The sequence below is a fragment of the Drosophila kikkawai genome, chromosome X (genome assembly GCF_030179895.1).
Source record: "Drosophila kikkawai strain 14028-0561.14 chromosome X, DkikHiC1v2, whole genome shotgun sequence".
Lineage (NCBI taxonomy): Eukaryota > Metazoa > Arthropoda > Insecta > Diptera > Drosophilidae > Drosophila > Drosophila kikkawai.
In genome coordinates this window covers 11,999,432-12,020,923 of record NC_091733.1, presented here as the reverse complement: position 1 = coordinate 12,020,923, position 21,492 = coordinate 11,999,432, and the positions used below count along the sequence as shown (strand labels likewise).

At 36.9% G+C, this 21,492-nt stretch overlaps 1 protein-coding gene across 7 annotated transcripts in view; it reads right to left on the bottom strand.

Annotated features, from left to right (window-relative positions):
- Sh (Potassium voltage-gated channel protein Shaker) overlaps positions 1-21,492 on the bottom strand; it is a 135,308-nt gene continuing 113,816 nt past the window's right edge. For 2 of the 7 annotated variants that reach the window (XM_070288699.1, XM_070288700.1), the window contains 11 exons: positions 15,889-16,012; positions 15,666-15,834; positions 15,369-15,465; positions 13,992-14,187; positions 13,767-13,888; positions 12,810-12,963; positions 12,073-12,244; positions 7,379-7,508; positions 4,713-4,903; positions 2,703-3,137; positions 2-1,738 (listed from right to left, as the gene is read on the bottom strand). In XM_070288699.1, the coding sequence (XP_070144800.1) occupies positions 2,710-3,137; positions 4,713-4,903; positions 7,379-7,508; positions 12,073-12,244; positions 12,810-12,963; positions 13,767-13,888; positions 13,992-14,187; positions 15,369-15,465; positions 15,666-15,834; positions 15,889-16,012 (1,783 nt within the window). In that variant the 3' untranslated portion in view covers positions 2-1,738; positions 2,703-2,709. Of the gene's footprint in view, positions 1,739-2,702; positions 3,138-4,712; positions 4,904-7,378; positions 7,509-8,841; positions 8,972-12,072; positions 12,245-12,809; positions 12,964-13,766; positions 13,889-13,991; positions 14,188-15,368; positions 15,466-15,665; positions 15,835-15,888; positions 16,013-21,492 lie in introns of those variants that run through there. The other 5 variants (XM_041775098.2, XM_070288698.1, XM_070288702.1 and 2 more) reach the window with 4 other exon arrangements.

Genomic DNA, 21,492 nt, shown 5'->3' with positions numbered 1-21,492 from the left:
TATATATACATATATATACTTTAGTAATTTATTTTCATTTAAATTTTATAGTTTCACTTTTTATTTATTATACATTTTATGCAAAAAGTTGGATTGGCCTAAGTCAGTCAAAGATTTGGGTTTACTTTAGCCATTATCCTTTATCCTTTATTATCTTTAATATTTAATCTTTAATCTTTTTTTTTCGTTTTTTGCTGTTGTTGTTGTTGTGTAGGTTTTTTCCAGCATGAAATCGGTGGCAAGTGAAGGGAATGTATAAGCAACCCAGGCAATTCAGTCGAAGAAATCGCTTTTAGTTTAACTTTTACCTTCAGCTTTTTATGGCATACATATATAAAGTCTGCGTTTGTTACAAAAATCATAAGAGCATTTTCTGGATTTGTGGTACATCTCCTGTATTTTTGTTTATTTTTTTATATATGTCTCTTTTAAAGTAATTTTTATTGTAATTAAGCTGATCTGTGACCGGGATTCGAGCAATTTGTGGCCTGTTTTGACTTGTTTAGTTTAGTTTGCAGTCGTTTTTCCTTTTTCTTAAAAGAAAAAAAAAAAAAACAAAAAAAAAAAAACATTGCCCTTTGTCCTTAGCAGCAGTTTATAATTCTTGATGTTTTTATTAACTTTATAGTTGTTTTTGCATTTGCTTTTTAGGTGAATATTTGTACTTTTTATTTCGTTTTAATATCGGGGGGATCGAAGCAGAAGAATCGCAGCTGATATGGGTACAGTTAAGTCGGTTAAGAGAGTGGGTTCTCAGTTTTCGGTTATCGGGTGGGTGGGTAATTAATTTTAAGCCCTAGTCAAAAAACAAAATGACAAAAGGTATCCAGAAGAATCTGATATTGTTAAGGGTTTATACACATAATACACATACAAACACGTCTATTAAGTGAATGCTTGGTTATCGTTATCGGGTTATCGGGTTATTCAGTTAGTTTGTTTATCTATCTCTGTCACATTTAAAAGCACACGATGCCATGACTATACAAGTGGTATGATTTTGGGTTTTGCTTTCATTTTCATTTAATATTACGGCAGTTTTACTATACGTCAAGTGAGTGTTTGTGGTTTGTGTGATGAATGTGTTCAAGGACCTTCCTATAAATGGACTGCTTGCTCTATGGTGCACTGCTTGTGGTCTGGTCTCGTTCCCGTTCCTAAAGCCTTTTTCTTGCCTAAACTAATGAATGTCCTGTGAGCTTAATGACTTTTTGAATTATTTACAGTTTCCGTTTGCAGATGGAGTTAGGGTTGGGTCTCCCACATAGAGTTAAATGTTAAAAATTTGGGGGTTTTTTTTTTGTTATTTATAGCGTCCATTCTACCTTCTTCTTCGATGTTTATGCTGTTGCTTTTATCCCTCTCGGTTTATTGGCTTTTATTTGTCATTATTTCTGGGGGTTATGCCGTAGTACTCATTATTCATTCATTTATTTAGGCTTTAAATTTGATTCAAGCCTGTGCTGGCTTGGGTTTTTCTTGGATTTTAGTTTGTTTTTGTTTCTTTTTTTTTGTATTTTTTGTTTTTTTGTGTTGTTTATCTTTAAATGTATAATTTAATTAAATTAATTTTAAATTAATTTAAATTTAAATTTAGATTTAATTTAATTTAGCAATAGATTAAATTTGTTTGTTATTTGTTCTACTAAAATTAAATATAAACAGCTTTTGTAGTCGTTTCTGGCATCCAACGTAACTCCTGTCAAGGCCAAATTTATACCACGTAACGTCTTTTGCACTGATTTATACATATATATATACATAGACACATTATATATTATATACGTAATACATACATATATGGGGATGAAGACATATAAGATATATGGGTTTTGGTTTAGGTTAGGTTTAGGTTTTATTAGGTAAATACATAAACATAGGTAAACATATGTATCGCGTAGGTGGAAGAGAGCGCCACGTGGAGAGAAAAGAGAGAAAAAGTTATGTTCTAATCAAATCGCAATTCAATTTAGTTCAATTTTAGTTATCGGATGTTCACACTGCGCAGGGAAAGAGAGTTTATTAAACAAAACGGATATTAACGATAGGGAAAAATAATTGACTATTTAAAAATAAACAGAATTTATAATTTATATATTATATAATTATTAGAGTTTTATATTTGTATGCATATATTTAAATATTTTCTTTTAAATGATTCAAAAACTGCTTTACTGTTGTAAAACTTTTATAAGTACACTGATCTAAACATTAGATTACAGCACACAAATTGAAAGGTTTATTTATTTTCTAAATGAACATTAATGATATTCAAATATTTGTATTCAAAATTAAATTTAATAAATTCAATATCCATCAATAATTTTAAGAAACTTTTAAAATCTTATTCAACTTTTTTCCCAACACCGTTAAAAAGTTGGATAAATGATAAATATCATCTTTCCACTGCTTCCCCGGCGGCTAGTGCGAACAATCCGTTTGGGAATTTTGCATTTTGCTCTCGGCATTTTGCAACACTTAAACCTAGTTACGGTCTACGGCTCAAGGTGCACGAGTGTGTGGAGGGGATTTATTGGTGGGGGAAAAGAAATGATTGAGTGTGCGAGAACAAGAGATTCAGTTAGATAGAGGTTTATCGAGAGTGTGATAAAGGTAGGAGACTGGAGTTGACGGAGGAGTGGGGGGCGGGTGGGGTCGGTGTGGTTCTGTGCAGCAAGCGAGTGGCGTTAACCAACACTTACCCAGTAGTCAAACGTCGGTCTCGATACTAACGGCCAGGGCATTATTGTGCCTCATGGTGAGGCCGCTGGTGCCACTGCCGCTGCCCGTTGCCGCCGTTGCACTCGCACTTGCGCTAGCGCTTATTGTTGTTGTGTTGGACTGTTGTTGCTGCAGCTGCTGCTGCTTGAAGCCATTCTGCTGCTGCTGCTGCTGCTGCTGGTACAGTTGCGCCTGAGTCAGCTGCTGCAGTGGATGCTGCAGCTGCTTGTCCAGCGACATCGACATCGATGTTGCAGGTTGCTGCTGCGTCTGCTGCTGTGCTCCCAAAAATGGAGCCACCGTACTGCGTCCTGGATGCGTGTCGGTCATTCCCGGCGTGGACTCGACACCATCGTCCAAATCCATCATATCCGATGAGGACTCGGACAACGAAGATTTCTTCATGTGTTGACCTACTTGGTGGTTTGTATGCATTGGTTTAGTGTGTGTGTGTTCACGCGTTGGCAGACATTTGTGAGGTGTGTATGTGTTGTGTAGTGTTGTGTGTGGTGTGAACGTGGTATTTCGGTGGGTGGTGAGTGAGCGGTTCGATTTTGGGGTATTTACACAATGCCAGGATGCGGGAGCGGATCAAATCGGAGCATAGAGTTCCGAGTGGAGTGGGTTTCGGGTTTATTTTGCGGTGGGGGGAATATTTTTTTTATTTTTGTGTGGAGGTTACGTTTCGATTCGATATTCGAATTGGCCATACAATTTAACGGAATAAAGAGAGAAACAAAAAGAAGAGAGAGAGAAGAGAGAAAGAGGAGATCACACATACAGTTGTAATGCATCATCGGCAACAGTAATGTTTTTTGCTGTAGTACTTGCTTACACACAAAACACACACGGTACGTGCACGTCGGTTGTGGTTGTGGCATCAGTACCGCTGTCCTACCGACACGGTTCCCACCAGCACAGGCCACCCACCAGGACACCAATGCACCAGAACACCAACACACCAACACAACAGTTCACCACTGCTTTGATGCTTTGTGGTGTGGCTTGCGGTGGTGTGGATTGGTGTGGTGTGGTGTGGATTGGTGTGCGCTTTGGTGGGTGTTCGGCAGTGCACAGAGAAAAAACATAACATAACATCTGTTCTATAACTGTCATCTCAACTTTTTCAATTAATCTTTCAACAACGCATCTCACTATCGTTGGCATATCAGGTTTTGGAATTAGAAATCTTGGTGTCCTAATAGGATTATGTAAATATGAAATATAAATATTGTAAATTATATAAAATAAAATTAACAACATTGAGTGGTTGAGATTCTCTTAACATTGCGGAATATTTTTTAGTGATTTAAATAGTTGTAAATCTTTATCAAAATAATATTTTATCGTAATAATAACAATCAAAACTTATTAAAACCCAACTAAAGTCATAAAAAATCTCTAGAGATTTCAACAATACCTTGCTTTAGCATGAAATTTTCAGACTTAAAATTGTCCTTTACAGTAATGAAATATTAGTGCTTTTAGAGATTAACCAATTCATGAAGTATTTTCCTAAAACTGATATGCCCCAGATCGAGGATGTTTTTTGATAGAAAACGATACCAAATCAATAATATTTGTTCTCTGTGTGGTTGGAATCGTGTCTTGGTTCGAAAGCAGTGCCGGCATCCAGCCTTGGACTTTGGACGCCTTCGGCATCGGCAGTGGCATCCACAATTCGTTTCTTTCTTCGTAAATGTTTCTATTTTTATTCAACGGGATCTACTTTTTTTTTTTTTTTTTTTTTTTTTTTTTTTGTAGCTCTACTTGAATTTGTGGTTTTGGTATTTGGTTGTTGTCGGTAATTGGTTGTTGGTTTTTCTGGATGGTTTTTGTTGCGGATGGTTTTGGGTTGGTATTCTATTTCAAGTACGGGTTTTGAGTACGAACTCAAGGTACAGCGAGGTTGGGTTTCAGAGAGCGAGACAGAAAGAGATTCGGGGAGGGTGGTGGTGGTGGGGGGAGTGCACACACAGTGTTGAACTTACCTAATGTACCTGGCAAATATGGACAACTAGTAACGTGATTAAAGTTCTGGCTCTGCATCTCCTCCTGATCCGTTTCGCGGTGATAGAAGTAGTTGAAATTGCTGACGATGACCGGCACCGGGAGTGCGATGGTCAGCACACCAGCAATGGCACACAGTGATCCCACAATCTTGCCCCAAACGCCGACGGGTCTGTACCATCAATTCAAATTATTCAATCAAATCAATCAATGAATCAATCCGTTTTTCGTTCACAATTCATTCCAATATCAATATCAATTTCAATTCAATTTCGATATCAATCGATAGTCGTGTGTCAAACGATTAACGATGAAAACCATGAAATTTATCGATTGGCGTTTCATTTTGCACATTTTCATTATCGTTTTCATTTCATGTTTTGTGTTTTTTTGTTCGGGCGTTTTAGGGTTGCATTTTATTTTTAATAGCAATTTGTATTTGTATTTTTTGTCGTTGTTGTTTTTTTTATTGGTGAGATATATATTTTGGTGCAATTTTTTTGTTGGTTGTTGTTTGAGGTCATTTGTTGTATTTTTTGTTGGTTTGAATAACATTTGATACATATATATTTATGTATACATATATATATAATTATTTGAATCGAGATTTTTTGAGTTGGTTGTATTTTTTTTAAAATTGATTTTTGTTTTTTTTTTTTGGTATTTGTTTGGATGGAAGCGAGCGATGTTAACGAACGAACGATATAAATAAAATGAAAATACAAATATATAAGAAATGTAAAGTAAAACTCTCGTTTTGTTCTTAGTATTTCATTTTGCGTAGGGTTTCTTTTTATATCATATATACTGTATGCATTGGCAAAATCATACGGCATTACGCATTATATATAGTTGATACTGATACAGGTATAGATATCGGATAGGTGTACGCTTATATAGTAGTTATATATATATATAGATAGAGATATAGTATAGGCGGAGGGCTTAAGTAGGCATTAGTCTAGCAGAGAACGTTCAAATCAAAGAGTACGAAAGAGTCGAAAGAAGAAGGCACAACACTTAGAACAACGGGTGTGGGAAAGCGTATATTTCTGGTTATATTTCTGGGTATGTTTCTTTTTTTTTTTTTTTTTTGTATTTTCTGAGGCATCTTGTTGGGTGCGTATTATATGTATATACAGACATAATTATTGCATAAGTGCGAGCGAGTGGCCCAGGTGTGTGGGAGGGAGTGTGTGGGGAAAAATATGCTGGCAGACAGACACACAGAGAGTGGGAGTGAAAGGAGGTGCGTGTGAGTCGGAGTGTGTTTGGTGAAAAGTTTTCCCTTTTTCCTCCAGTTAAAGTTGAAAAGTAGAGGGGAGAGTTTCGGTTCTGTTAGGCAATTGGATTTGGCAGGCGGCTGGGCTTTGTTGCTCATTAGAGGCGCCTGTAGCTGAACTTTTGTGTCCCAGTGTGTGTGTGTGTAGATGGAGGTGAGTGTGTGTTTGTGTGTGAGTGTGGCATTTATCGGGCACATGCAGCATGCTTGTCTGGGTTTTCTCCTTCTCCCTTTATTTATTCAGTTTATTTCTGTTTTCTTCTTCTTGTTGTTGTGTGTTGTTTTCGATAAACGCTTGTTTGGCCAGCAAATGAAGTTATCGTTATCGTTATCGCTCTTGTGTATCACCCCATGTCTCCGAGTGTGTGTGTGTTAAATGACGGCGAGCACAGTGACCGGCATGAGACTTTGATGGAGTTGAAGTGATGAACTTGTTTTTGGTATTTTTCGAGAATATTTCAGTTTCTTTTTTTCTTCTCTTTTGTCGATTTTGGTTTTTATCTTTCGTTTTTTTTTTTTTTTTTTTTTGGGAACTAAACAACGACACAACGTTACATAGGTAATTTGCGATAAGAAAATAAAAAGCAAAAGAACTTGGCGTTAAAACAAAGAATTAAAGTCGAAGAAACACTATGAGATGGAAACGGAACACACGAGAGAGCGTGATAGAGATAGGGTGAAATCTAGTGCGAGCAAAAAAGAAAGAGCGATGCCAGCTGAAACTAATTGAGAATAGAATGGAAACCAAATAGGAACGCAAACGAGCCCAAAGTATACGAAATAAAACGGAATGGAACACAAGAATTATGGCAAACGAATTTAGCAAAGATAAGTTACAAATACCGAGACAAAGACAAATACAAATAGAAGTCCGTAGGACAAATACGGATACAAACAAACAGCTCAGCGAGTTAAAGTAAGAGACAACAACAGTTAGGTTTCTTGTTTTTGTTAATTTTTTTGTTTTTGGTATTTAGCATATTAGAATCGGGAGATACGAACTCAAAGGGGGTTAACAATAAGTACAGTTAGGTTTGGATACAATTCGATAGATAGCTTTTAGTTGGGTTTAGCGGTGGGGGCGGGCTTTAATATTAGGGACTTAATAGCTTTAATCACACATAACGCAGAGAACGCAAACGGAACGGTTGGAAATGAAAATTAGAAACAAAACACATACAGGTGGAACAGAGAAGGAACGGAACGCCGCAAGAGCGGCGCCGCCAAGGCGGAATTGAAACGATAACGGAACGACACGAAACGAAAAAGGGGAAACAGAACAGGGAACGGAATCGAAACAATAAATCAAAACTGGAGTTATCGTAAACGTAATCATAAGAGTTAAAATTGTATAGATTTGCATACGTCATGTCACCATATCCAACGGTGGTCATGGTAACGACCGCCCACCAAAATGCATCGGGTATGGACTTGAAGAAGGAATTTTCGCTTCCAGCTTCCGCAAAATAAACCGCCGATGAGAAGAGTACGACGCCTAAAAAAATTGATGGGAGAAACATTGCTTTGCATTGGTATTATATTCTTTTTTTTTTTNTTTTTTTTTTGTGTATTATTATTATTATTTTTTTTAAAATAACATTTAACCAAAGAGTGTTTTTATTTTGAGGTATGTCGAGTAGCTCGGGTCTAGAGTCTGGATGCGTCAGAAGCTTGTCAAGGTGTCTGTGGTTTCAGGGTTTTATTGTGTTTTCCGAAAATCCATTTTGGGTCTGTTCCATTGTCACCATTCTTCTTCGGCTTGTGCCGCAAGATAAGTTGGCAACCGTGGTGGGCTTTCTGTTTCTGTTTCGGTTCAAATTAAAAGAGTTCTGATATATTCACGTGTGAGTTGGATCGACTTCACCACAATCCGGCGGCATTCCCAAGCAGAAAATCGGGTCTCTTCGTAAAATTAAATCTAGGAAATATCAGAGGAGCAACTATCTGCTTACCACTGCAATGGGGCCAAGAAATATGGTTATATCTTTGCGGTAGAACGACAGTGGATAATGGAACGAATGCCATGAGAACGATATTAGACGTTATTCCTCGTCGGGGAATCGGTGGGATGCGGAACATACTAAGGGGGGATGTATGGGAAACATACTGAGGACGAACGAAACGAACATCAGATGAAAACGTAACAAGAAAAAGAATAAGGAATGGGAGACAGATCCGGAGCGAGAGGCATGCCAAGAAGTGGGATTAACACTCAAGGAACGGGGAATGGAACGTAAATGAAAATGAGACAACAAAAGAAAAAAAAAAAAAAAAAAAAAGGAATAAAATAGGAGGAGTACCAGGAAATGGAGGGGAAGCAAGGAATAAGGTCAATAAAAGCGAGCGATCACAACAAAGGAACCACAACATCTATAGCTTGCTTAGCCTATTCGTATTCACATGGTTCAATTTACAAGGATAAAACGGTGTTCTCATTCTTCCTTTTTTCACAACTATACAAATGCGCCACGCGACTTGCAGCTGTAGCGGAACGCGTGGCAGTGGAACCACCGAGACGACGTCAGCCCTTCATTATTGTATTTACATTTGGCATTACATTACAAGGACACCACACACATAGCGCTATAGAAAGATATATATAGCTGAGACGGGTGAGAATGGGAGGGACTGTACAACACTCAGTTACAAAACAGAGAAAAGGAAAGATAGATACAGAGAAAGAGAGAGAGAGAGAGAGTTAGAGAAAGTGAGAAAGAGACATAGGGAGAGATATAACATTTACAAGATGAAGGATATGAGGCACCACACAGTTGTGAACATGGAAGGAACGTGTGGAACTGGAACGGATATTGAAACATGGTTTGTACCTCATATCACCATATCCCACCGTCGTCATGGTCACCACAGCCCACCAGAAGCCGTCCGGTATCGACTTGAAAAAGGAACTGTCGCTGCCAGCCTCCGCGAAATAAACCGCCGACGAGAACAGGACCACGCCTGAATCGGGGGATCCGATCGTAGTGGATCGGTGGAAACGGATCGGAACAGAGATCAATCGTTATTAAAGTGCAATTAATTGTTATTTTCTGCTTGGGAATTTTGTTGTATTTTTTCTTATTTTTATGTTTGCTAAATATTTTTGTTTGATTTTTTTTTCTTTTTTTTTTTTTGGGTTTTGGTTGGGTCGTGGGAATAGATATCTGAGCCCCGTCAGATTTCAATGCGGCATAATCACCTTAAGTCTTTTTTTTTTTTTAAAACAACTACAAGATATACATAAGACTATGATAATGAATTAGTAAATTTTCGTTATTTAGAATTTGAATTTGGTGCACGTAAAAGAAAACTATATATATGTATAATGAATTTCAAAAATGTTTAAGGTACATTTTTTTTTTGCTGGTCTTGTATGTATTAGTAGATGTATTTTGTTTGTATTTTAGGTGTGTGTGTGTGTGTGTGTGTACATGTGGGTGTCACACAAATAGTTAGCAAAATATTACAAAGGCGTTAACAAAAATTGGTATGTTTGTTCCTCGAACCAAAACCGAAGCAAGAAGGGCAGAGACATTGGAATTGGAACATTTCAAAGTACCATTGTCTAGATCTCTGCGCTTTTATAGGTGCGTGTGTGTGTGAGCCTGAGTTTTAGTGTAAGAGAGAGTAAGATAGATATATAGATAGTGTATGTGTGGTGGTTAGTATTAGGGCACTTGATCGGTGGCAACTAGCTATACAGAAGAGTATTTATTTATAGAGTATTTTTTTTGGATTTGATTGGAGTTAAACATGAAACTAGCTAGGTATTCTGTACAATACAATATACATACGATATCGGTTCATAAGTAGTAGTAGTATTAGTAGTAGTAGGTAAGTAAGTGGTCATATCCATAGATTTATATACAGATATATCAATATATCAAAACTATAAGCTACACAAGGACAAAGGGAAACGGAGGTCATAGCTTTGACAACGGAACGAAACGGAATCAAATGGAACAGACACAGACAAAGACAAAGCTGAACAAAACGGTTCGTTATATACACTATATAGATTCAATGTGAACGATATATTGATATAAATGTGTTCATGTTTAGATATGGTACACTATATAGATTATACATATGATATACTTAGGTATTGGTTAGTTAATACGTTAATCGGTCAACGGGTACAACAACAAACTATATGCTAAAAATTACCAACTAGAAATTAGAAACTAGAAGCTAAAAACTATAGAACTAAAAGCAAAATTCAAACCACGGCACAATCTGTGGACATGGACATCGAAACGACAACGTTGATGATGAGAGAGAGAGAGAGAGTACGGTTTACGGATTACTGAAACGGTTTACGGATTATTGTATACAGATTACTGATTACTGATTACTGATTACGGTTTACGAAACAACTTTGAATGTGATAGAAACATAAACAACAATACAAAATATATTTAATTTGATTTATTATTGATACAGATGGTTTTTCATCTCTGTGGCTTGATCTTTTCTGTATGTATATATATATAGGGTTTGGAAAATATATCGATCACCATTTCTAGTTTTATTTTGTATTTGTTATTATTTATCTTTTTATTTTTGTGGTTGGTAGGACAAACAAGTATGCCAAGAAGTTTGCCAATTTTAAGGCATTTTCCACGCATTTTTAGGACAAAGGATTGGGGGGGGGGGGGGAGGGGGATAAAGTTAGAGTTACGCTAAATAAAAAAAATATATGTATAAAAACTGCATGAGGGCCTTAAAATTGGCAACGACTTGAGCCCGGCAGCTGGGAGAATCTATCTATTTTTGGGATCCAATCGATCCTATTTCTATGGCATTATATCATCTCCACAGCCCGCCGTCCGCACTTTGTCAGAGTATATCAGGAGTAATAGACTAAAATTCGAGTACACTGAGAGAGAGACATTTGCTGCTGGTTTTTATTCAAAAAAATCTAGCCAAAACAAAACTCAAATTCAAATTGATATTCGTAATACAAAACGCAAATAAAAGAGGGAACTCAACGGAACGTATCCAAAGTGAATTATACTTATAGAGCTTCTGTTTTTTTTTGTTTTGGGGTTTATCAGGAGATCGGGAGATCTATAAACTCGTAGCTCGTACCTACTTAGCTCTAGGATTAGACGACACTAAATAAGTTAGAGATACGTAATGGGTGAGTTATACGAGTACACCTATGGATAATACGGATATACACGCTCTACGAGTCGCAGGCCCCTCTAATTTATTTAGCTTGTGTGTGTGTTTGGGTGGTGTGCTCGTGTGTGAGTGTATGTATGACTATATATAGTAAGACTAGTTTACGTTACTTTAGTTTACTTTAGTTTAGCTTGATGTTTTTAGGTCTAATCTCTATTTGGAGCTGTTGCGTTAAGTATTCTTCCATTTGTTTCGTTGAGTTTTTGGATGGTCAAAGGACATGGCGGGGGGACGGGGGACGCAGGGGTATCTATCTATCTATATAAGGATACTGGTATCCGGTATCCATTATCTGGTATGTATATAGCTTAGTCCTAGGTCTGGGGGTTTTGTGTTCCGAAATGATAAGTTCTTAAAAAGCATAATACCTTGCGGTTTCTTTTTTGTAGTATCTTTTAGTGGCTGTTTTTGTTGTTGTTGTCTGGTTTGGTTCTTATAGAGCTTCTGAATATATATAATATTAAGTATAGGTTTTGTTGCTGTTTTTTATTGTATATTTTATTTGCCGATGAGGGGTGTAAGTAGAGGGTTTGGTTTTGGTTTTTTTTTTTGTGATGAGCAGTTAACATAAATGTGCTGGCTTGAGACAGACGTAAGCATAGATAGAGATATATATGTATTTTTTGTGGTTGTTTTAATTCGCGATCGTCGAGATATATATAGTACGTGTAGAGAAGTGGTTAGAGACAGAGACTCAGGGGTAGAGATAGGGTATCAAGGGGGAGTTGTAAGTCTGTCTTGAAGGTCGCAGTCGTTTTGCAGTATTTCTCTTTTGTTTTGTTTTTTTTTTCTTTTTTTTTTTTAATAAATCTTGTAAATTAATAAGAAAATGTAATACGTGTTTTTTTTTTTGTTTTTTACTTTTTGGAACTTACCTATAAATAAGAAAAATATAAGTAAACCTAATTCCCGCATTGAGGCTTTCAGAGTTCGTCCTAATATTTGTAAACCCTTCGAATGCCTAGATAACTTAAATATTCGAAATACTCGAACTAATCGTATCACTCGTAATATTGCCAAGGACATAGCCTGATTCGATGACTTGTCCTAAAAATTTTATCGAAATATATATATATATATATATATTATATGTGGCAATGCAATATATATATATGTTTTTTGGTGTGTTTCGTTTATATATATATATATATATTTATATATATATATGGATGGATGTTCATTTACATAGCTCGATGCGATGTGTATATAGAAGGTGATTAAGCGGATGTGTGGCTTGAATTAGTTAGTATTCGATAATATACAACAATGAACATAACCCGGCGAGGTGTTATCGATAACAAACTGAACGGGGAGTTGGGAATTATAAGGGAATTGCGGGAGGTTGTAGATTAAATCGAAATTAAAAGTTTGACTGAAAGTTATGAACTTTTTTTTGTAATTTGTTTTTTTTTGTGGGGAGAGCAGGCAACCCCTTGTAGCATGTCAGGCAACTCATAAATGATGATGGCAACACTTAATTCTTTAATTGCTTCAACTGTATATGCATGTGTGTGTGCGTGTGTGGGTGTTATATATTGATACTCTTAGTGTGAGTTGTGTATAGATGTTTTATTTATTTTTTTTTTGTATTGGGCAAACAGAAATCTCATACCTGTGGACTGACTGGCGCTTTTGGAAGATTTAACGTATCCTCCTCTTCGGCAACGACAGTCGCTAGTGTTATAAAGTACGGAATGATGGCGATTATGTCGATAACATTCATGACATCCCTGCAGAAATTTAATTTGTTCGGACATGCGAGGAACCTGAACACACACAAAATCGATACAACGACCAGCGATTGGTTTGGTTTAAAGATTCACACAGACAGCGCGATAGAGAAACCGAGAGCGAGACAGAACGTGAGATGTCAGAGAGAGATAGATAGAATGGAGAGAGAGAGAGAGAGAAAGAGAGAGAAAAAACGAGATTTGGGTTTGAATTAAAACCATGAATATGGGAACCAAAGCCAAAGGAAAGATAGAGAAATATATAATTATATAAAAATAAGAGAAAATTGATAAATAAATTAATAAATATTTAAATTAAATTTAAAAGAATATAATTGTGATTAAAATCATAAAGAAAACTAACTTCGGTAAGCCGATGTTTTATACGCTTGCAGTTTTATCCATAATTTAATAGTTTCTTTAACACTTCTAAGATCAGTTTATCCCTTAATTTTCCAAATTTTTTATGGCTAAATCTCAATTTTTCGATTGCTGTGAAGGCAGCTAATGGATGAGTTTCATGTTTAAAACCAAGAAACTACAAACAGACAGAGATAAGTATCAAGTGATTAAATACACTCAACTGTTTAAGAATATATATATACTTTATAGGGTGAAAAATCTGCAAGACTATAACTACAAATATAAAATAAAAAGTTTAACTAAAATATAACTCAAATAGATTTTCATTTAAGAGAAAGAGCAGCTCTTCAGATGGAGATAGAGAGATATTGTATTCGAATAATCGGATCGAGTTCAAACTAATATTTCTCTTTCGTTCGCTTAGCTTATGACTAGGTGTACGCATATTTAGTTTGATATGGAAGTGCTTGGCATACCTGACAGTTAGTTCAAATGTAAACCAAATAATACATAACGTTTCTATAAGGAAGAAAGGATCTGTGATGTCAGGCACCTCGTCTTCCTCGATTTTTGTGCCATTTGTTGTTGTATTGAACACCTGAAGTGAAGTTGAAACAAGAAAAATACAAAATGGAAGAGAGATAAAAGCAGAGAGATGTATCCTTTTTGGCGATGTATCCTTCAGCTTGATTCGTACGCACCTTGTAATGCTTAAATTCGGGTAATGTTTCTAGACAAAATATAACAATTGATAGCAATATAACAAATACACTAATTATGGCTACAACTCTGGCGGCTTGCGAACTCTCTGGATACTCGAAGAGCAGCCAGACTTTTCTCTGCTTCTCATTATCCGGTAATGGTCTTTCTTCCTCTTTAATAAAGCCTTCATCCTCTCTGAAAAAATAGAAAAAATAATGATCTTTCGTTAGAAGATATTCACAAGAATGTCAGTTCTATATTAATGTTTGTTGTTTTTGTGTGAGTCTTGGTGTATTTGTTTGTAAATGTTGTGGCAATTTTTTTGGTAGTTGTTTATCCTTAGTTGGGTTTAGATTGGATTTATTATTGGTTCGCTGTCTAATCGAAAGCAAGGCAAGAAGCTCTAACAGAAAGCTAAGCAAAGTGAACAAAATGTATAACAAAAAGCGACGCTTCGACAAACAAACAAAATGCTAATATCGTTTCGCAGCTAAGCAGTGTCTGGAAGTTGTAAAAAAAGGGAACAAGAGTTTTGACTGCACTCCGCTGGAGTATCCTTTCCTGTTCGATATGGGCAGTCCATCGTGCTGCCTCCTCTGGGCTTCTTCGCTCCACGGTCCCGGCCACACTGCCCCCCGCGTCGTATCAACAAAATTTTAAGCTGGTGGTCAAGTGATTAACATTCACTTGCTTTCTTAAATTGACTTTGGTCCAAAGTCCCGTCGAAATTTTTGATTAAGTAGGTCTCAGTCAAAATACATTATTTTTTTTTTTTAATTTCTACTACTTTGCAGTAGCTGGAAATGCTGCAGTTTATGGTAAAAGCATGGAAGTTATGGCGGGGTAAGTCTTCAAAAGCATAAAAAAATGTATGTTGTACCAGGTTTTGTTTTACTAATACTAAAATAAAAATATATAGTAATACTATATTATATGTAACTAATATAAAGACAAACAGAATCTATTTGTTTGATTTCAAATATTATACAATTTTGTTTGAAAGAGTTGCTCTTATCAGAATTTTTTACCATAGATTAAAAAGGTGACTTTTCCTTTTTTATACGCATTTCCAGCCAACGCAATGTACATATACATTTTCTGTGAGCCTGGTCTAGATCTATATTTCGATGTCTGGTTGGGTGCTTTGGTCTGTTTGCCGTGTTGCATGCCTCATTACACTGATTCAATAAATTTGCCGTGCTACCAATATAGAACAAACCGAACCAATTTGTTGTCCTCTCTTGTTTGTTATAGTTTTTCTGTTTTTGAGGGTTTGTTTTTGTTTTGTTTTAAGGCTTTTGTTATATATATATATTTTTTTCGTTTTTGTTTAGAAAGTGTTAGTGAAATTTCTAGTGGGCAACACATGGGCTTACCTGAATTTATTAATTGCTTGATCACCTAATTCATAAAATTTTATTTCTTCACTAAATACGTCTAAAGGGACATTGACCGGTCTCCGTAGTCGGCCACCTGTGGATGAATAATATGAGTGTGTGTGGGTGTGGTTGTGGTTGTGGGTGTGGGTTTTAGGGTGAAAAGGGTGAATAAGTTGTTGTTGTTGTACGGCGAGAATAAGGATAAAGAGAAATAGAGAGACATTAGCAATGGGGGCTGCACACATTCAGAGATATCTATATAGAAAAAGGAGGGGACTTTTAAAGGATGCTCACCACTCTGATAATAGTATAAAATCGCATCGAAGCTCGGTCGACTACGGTCAAAAAAATATTCATTTCTAAGCGGGTCAAAGTACCGTAATCTCCGAGCTGGATCCCCAAGCAGCGTATCCGGGAATTGATTTAGCGTACGTAGTTGGGTCTCAAACCTTAGTCCGCTTACCTGAAATTTTTTGGTTATTATATTATATGGTTATTATGGTTATAGAGTACTCACATTTATAACGACTCTTTCGCAGAAATCATGATCGTGAGGAATGGGTTCAAAGTGTTGCGGTCCGCCACCAAAGCCATGACCAGCCCCCCCTTCTTCGTCTTGACTGCTCAATTTGGGCAAAGACCTTTTAAAGATAAAGGTTGGAAATTTATAATATAATAATAAGATATGAATAATTTGAATATCAAGGTTTGTAATATATATATTAATATTATGTATTATTATTGTTTATATATTCGTTTATAGAAACTATTAAAACTTACTTTTTCATATAGGTTTCAGGGGATCTTAAAGGTAAATATTTACTAACTTAGAAGATATCGAAAATTAAAATCAAATTTAGGTTTAAAATAGATATTATGTAGTATATAATTAATAGTTTATAGTTTTAAGCCTAAAGCCTGTCTGCTTTTCATAATTAAACAGCAATTACTTGACTCGACTTGACTCGTCTTGACTTGTCTTGACCTATTGCTTAACTTCCTCTGATTTATTTTTATTCTAAATTCTTTTTCCTATTTTTTAACTAAAAACCACATCGTTATTACTCCATTATTCAGCGCTTTCGATCTTTAAGCTCTCCAGTGGCTTGCTTGGTCTTTAATTACTTTTACGGCTCGAATCAATTTCCAGATGCTCGTCAGCCATTGAATATTCAATGGCCATTCATGCATATTGCATATTTGCGGTGGATTTTCTTGAATTCTCAAATTGCAATTCGGAATGGTATGGTATCCTTTGAGCTTAGGCCTCGCCTTGCCTCAAATTAAATTCATTGCACACGCCCACCACACGCTGGCAATATACTTATGTTTACGCTTGTAATTGAAATTGTATTACAATCGCATATAAAAGAGACTGCAACCCGAAAAGTCCTTCCCCCTGCTGAGTGGCCCAAAGTGTGGGAGCTGGCAGCTTGCCCAACATTTTCCGCCCCTATCGCTGATGTTGCTGACAATGTGCAATTGTTGCTGCCAGCCAACTGCTGTTGCTGCTGCTTCTGGCAATTTTTTGGATGCGATATTCGAGGCGTTGTTGCATGGCAGGTTGCCTGCTTTTTGGCGCCGTGCCGTGGCATTTAATTAAGCGTGTAAGTGCACTGCCCACATCCCCACCTACACCCTGCCACCCATCGCGCAGCCCCCCTCAGACATTCTGCCACATTCTGGGTGGGGGACTGCCATAATGGCCACTGCCTGTTCGGACAAATTGTTTGTCGGCATAAATCTTTTCCGGGCTGCTACTCCATCTTGCTGCTGCTGCTTGGTATATACTAATAACATCGTACTATAAATTAAATTAAAAAGAGTTATGTATATCCACCATAAAATATGGTAATTGAAAATGTCTTTTTTGTAAGGAGAGAGACACTGCTTTCAGGGATTTATCAAAGATAAAGTATTTGTTTGACTGAAAATGTATTAATTTATTTAATATCTAAATGATCTATAAATATCTAAATTGTATATCAAAATGAGGTGAAAAGTATGAACTAGAGCCATAAAATGTTGCTTTCCTTTATAATTCTCAATTGGTTCTAGCTGTTGACGAAAAGTATTTTCAATGAATTGACTATTTTAATTATTCTGATACCTTTATCACAAATATAAAATAATTTTTATCTAAGCTATACATCAAAATAAATCCCCCTTTTGTGTTTCCTAGCTGTGACGTCAGAAGTAGTCAGCAAAAGGCCGGCCAGGCAAGAGAGAAAGAAAGAGAAAAGAGAAAACTCCCAACTAAATGTCAACAAACAGTGTTTGGCCAGGTGCATTACTAGCCTATACTCTTCTCCCCCTTCTTTGTCTTTTATATTCGCTGTTCTCTCTCCTCTCTTCTCTTACTTCTTCTCTTCCTCTTTGCATCTGCATATCCCCCTTTGTCATATGGCTGTCGCATGTACAACAATTTGTTGTTGTATTTTTTTTTCGCTGTATGTAAATGTCAGTGTGGAATTTATGCTCTCCCTGTCTCTGTTGCACTTGCGGCAGCCTGCGGTGATGCGGCTATATGTGTGTGTATACATATATAGGTCAGCGGCACGGCACGGCCTGATGCGGCGCGTGACGTCATTGTCGCCTCCTTTCTAGATGCCGACGATGTCGATGAGTCGCTGGCTCTGCTGCAGCGACCTATTTACAGGATGCGAGTATATGTATATATATATATATATATATATATTTATATGTATATATGTACATACAACGTAAGTCTCACCCACTTCCGCATTTTCAGGTGGATTGCATAAGTCGCTAGTGAAGCCAAAGCCAAAAGCCGAAACCTTGGCCAAGGGAAGAAACTAAAACTGAAACGGAAACGGAAATGGCAACGGCGACTGCTGAAGTTCAATGCAAAGTCGGCAAATCGAAGTGGAACTTTGTCTTCCGCATGTGAGTATCCAAGAGTCTCTGACATGTGGAGAGCCGAGTGACTATGACTACGTTTGTGGCTGTGTGCGTATGTGCCGGTCAAGGCAAACTCAGCCTCAGTCTCAGCCACAGTCGCCGTCGCAGTCAGTCCCCTCTCCCCACCATTTCCCTCCCCTTTCGGACTATTTTTAGCAGCGTCAACAACGGCATGCTGAAATTTATGAATTAATGTGAGCTGGTAAAGGAAATTTAAGGCATGCAAACGCACACACAGCCTTGAACTGAGGGAGTGCACTTGCCGCCCCAGTCAGCCACCCAATTGGTTGCCGCATTTGCCCACCAGCTGCTCATACATACATCTGCAAGTTAATCAGGCAACTGAAGAGGAGCCGCATCTAGCGACCCACTGCAGACCCCCTATTGACCCTTAGCTAGATCGATTGAGAAGCGCAGAAAAGGGCGGTGAGTTTAGGAGGTACGACATTGTGTCTCTTTATAGATTATATAGATTTATAAAGATTTATATTTGTTTATTTATATAGATTTCTAGATGCAGAATATAATTAAAGCGTTCCCACAAATCTGGAAACTCTATGCGACTTAAAAATCCTGTTTTTGCAAAACAGCATTGATAAAGCTGATTTTTGGGGGAGTTTGTTTTGGGATTTAGTGGGTTGAGTGGCTTCAGGGTGCTTTGGGGTTTCAGGGGATTTCGCGGCGTTTTTGGAGGTTCAAGGGGTGGCCTGTTAACATGATTCAATCAACGCCGCCATCAAACGAACGAACGAACGGCGCCGCTAGCAGTGGGGGCGAGGTGAATGCGAAACTCGATTCAATGCTGACGTCACTAACGACATTCGACTGACAAACGTTGGTAAAGTGAATATGAATGAATGCAAGTATATGTATGTGCACTGCTAGAAAGTATGCCATAAAAAAAAGCATAATAAATAAATAATAATTTAAAATAAATTAATAAATATATTAATAAATAATAATATATGTATAAATATATTTATAAATAAATTATTTATAGAATTAATATAAAAAAATACATAATAAAAAATGAATAATAATAAATTAATTAATTAACAAATAAATATTTTAAAATTTCCAAGAAATATTCATTACTATTTGAGTCTCTTAAAATAAATTAATAAATATGTTAATTAATAAATGAATATACAAATATTTCAAAATTCCTATAACTTTTCTTTCTTATGAGAAATATCTGTAAACATATCGAAATATATTTTATGAAATTTTGTATCTATATAAGAGGTATGTATTGCATGTATTTGCATATTTCTTGTACAATTTCTAAACCAATATTGGTTTTAATGCCAACTATCCAAGTATTGAATTTCGTGCTTTCTCTGGTAAGGAATTTTCACCTTTCCTTTGCCTTGAGGCTGCTACTTGCCTCTGGAATTGCAGTTCGGACTCTACTTTGGTGCCGGATCCGGATCCGGAGGGCCATCAATCGCCAGACGGGGTGTGGGGGGGGAGGCGCATCGGGAATCATGGCCGCCGCAGAGTCGAATTATGCAAATCCTTTGCCTGAAGAACTCACGGACGACGGATAGTTGAACTAACCAACAACTGCCCTGTGTGACCTTGGCCAGTTGCGTGCACAATTTGTGTGAGTTTCTGGTTCTGGTTCAGATCTGCTTTCGTGATTTGCTGCTTTTAATACTCTAACTAAGGGTATATACGGAGTATGTATATTGAAAATTATTTAGTAAAATAGAGGTTCTTGTAGCAAGAAGTACAAAGTAAGCAATAAAAATTAAAAAAATAAAATTAATTAATTAATCCTTATACCTTATCCAAGTTATACCCTGCGTATGTGTAATTTTTAGAAATTACTTAAAATAAATATAATAAAAAAAAAAAGAAAAATAATTAGAAACAAGCAGCTTAAAGCAGAGTTAAAGGGAGTTCCCCAAAGTGCTCAGCTTGGTCAGCCCTGCTTCAAGTTATACATTGCGTATACGTAATTTTTAGAAATGAAATGAAAAATAACCTATACGTATAGTATCATTTAGGATTAAAGGGTATCCAGCTGTAGTTTATATCCCCCAAAACAACGCTTTGCCTTCTCGTTTTTCATTTCCATTCTCATTTTCTGCTTTCCGTTTGGTGTTTTTATTTTTGGCAACCATTCTCAGGTGCCCAACATGCAAGCTGTTTATCAACAACAACAAAGAAGGGGTTGAGTTGGGGTCCTGAGGGGCGGCTGGGTGAATGTGGGCGAGAGCTTGTTGCCTGTCGCAGTCTGTTTTCGTTGCTGTTTGCATTTGCCCATGCACGTGTGTGCAGGAAAATGGAGAAAATGAAGGGGGAATCCTTCAAATAACTGGCGGAAAGGCGGACTGCTGTGCACGTCAGGCATTTTAAACATGTTCCGCCATTTGAAACTTTTCGTCGTTTATTATCCGTAAAAAAAAAAAAAAAAACACACATAAACGTAGAAGGCATAGCTTAAAGGAATAACAATGCAAAGCGTGGCAAAAAATAAAGGATGGAAAGCAATGAAGGCAGGAAACAAACTTGTTAAGCGCGCAATTTAAAAGCAGAGCGAACTTCTACCAAAAGGTGAAACTTTTCAAATGTCTCAAGTGCGTCAAAGGGAGGGGATTGTAAAATAGGGTTGAGTTTGAGTTTAGAAAGCGGAACCGGATGGACACTCGAGTGGGAAGAAAACGGAAGCCGGTGGAGAGCTCTTAGCCATGTCTCGCAGAAGTGCAATCACTTCAAGGCTCCTTCAGCTCAAATAAGACTATTTCGCAATAGGCTGTGGAAAAGTCACTTATTGATGCCAAGGAGTAGCCGGGATAGGGAAAGATTCAGAGGGTTAAAGGGTTAAAGATTATGAAAGGATTTTAGGCCTTAAGCGTACATAAAGAACATAGCTTCTAGTTCATAGAATGTTTTGAAAAAAGAATATAAATATATTTTAATAGTTATCCTATAAAGTTAATCCTATAATAGAAATTTCCTAATGATCAGCAAATGTCTCAAACACTTTTCTTTGTCTCTCTAATAGAATGTGTCTTCTTTCCAACCCCACCTTCTGGGCCAAGTCAAGCTGAATTCCAATCTTCTTGGCCACAATCAAAGTAATCTCCAATGAATTTGTTAAGTCCCCGAAACCGTTTAATGCCCCCTTCCCTTATACCTTATACCCTTATGCTTTTAATTTTAATGCACGGCCAGGGAGGGGCAGGGAGGG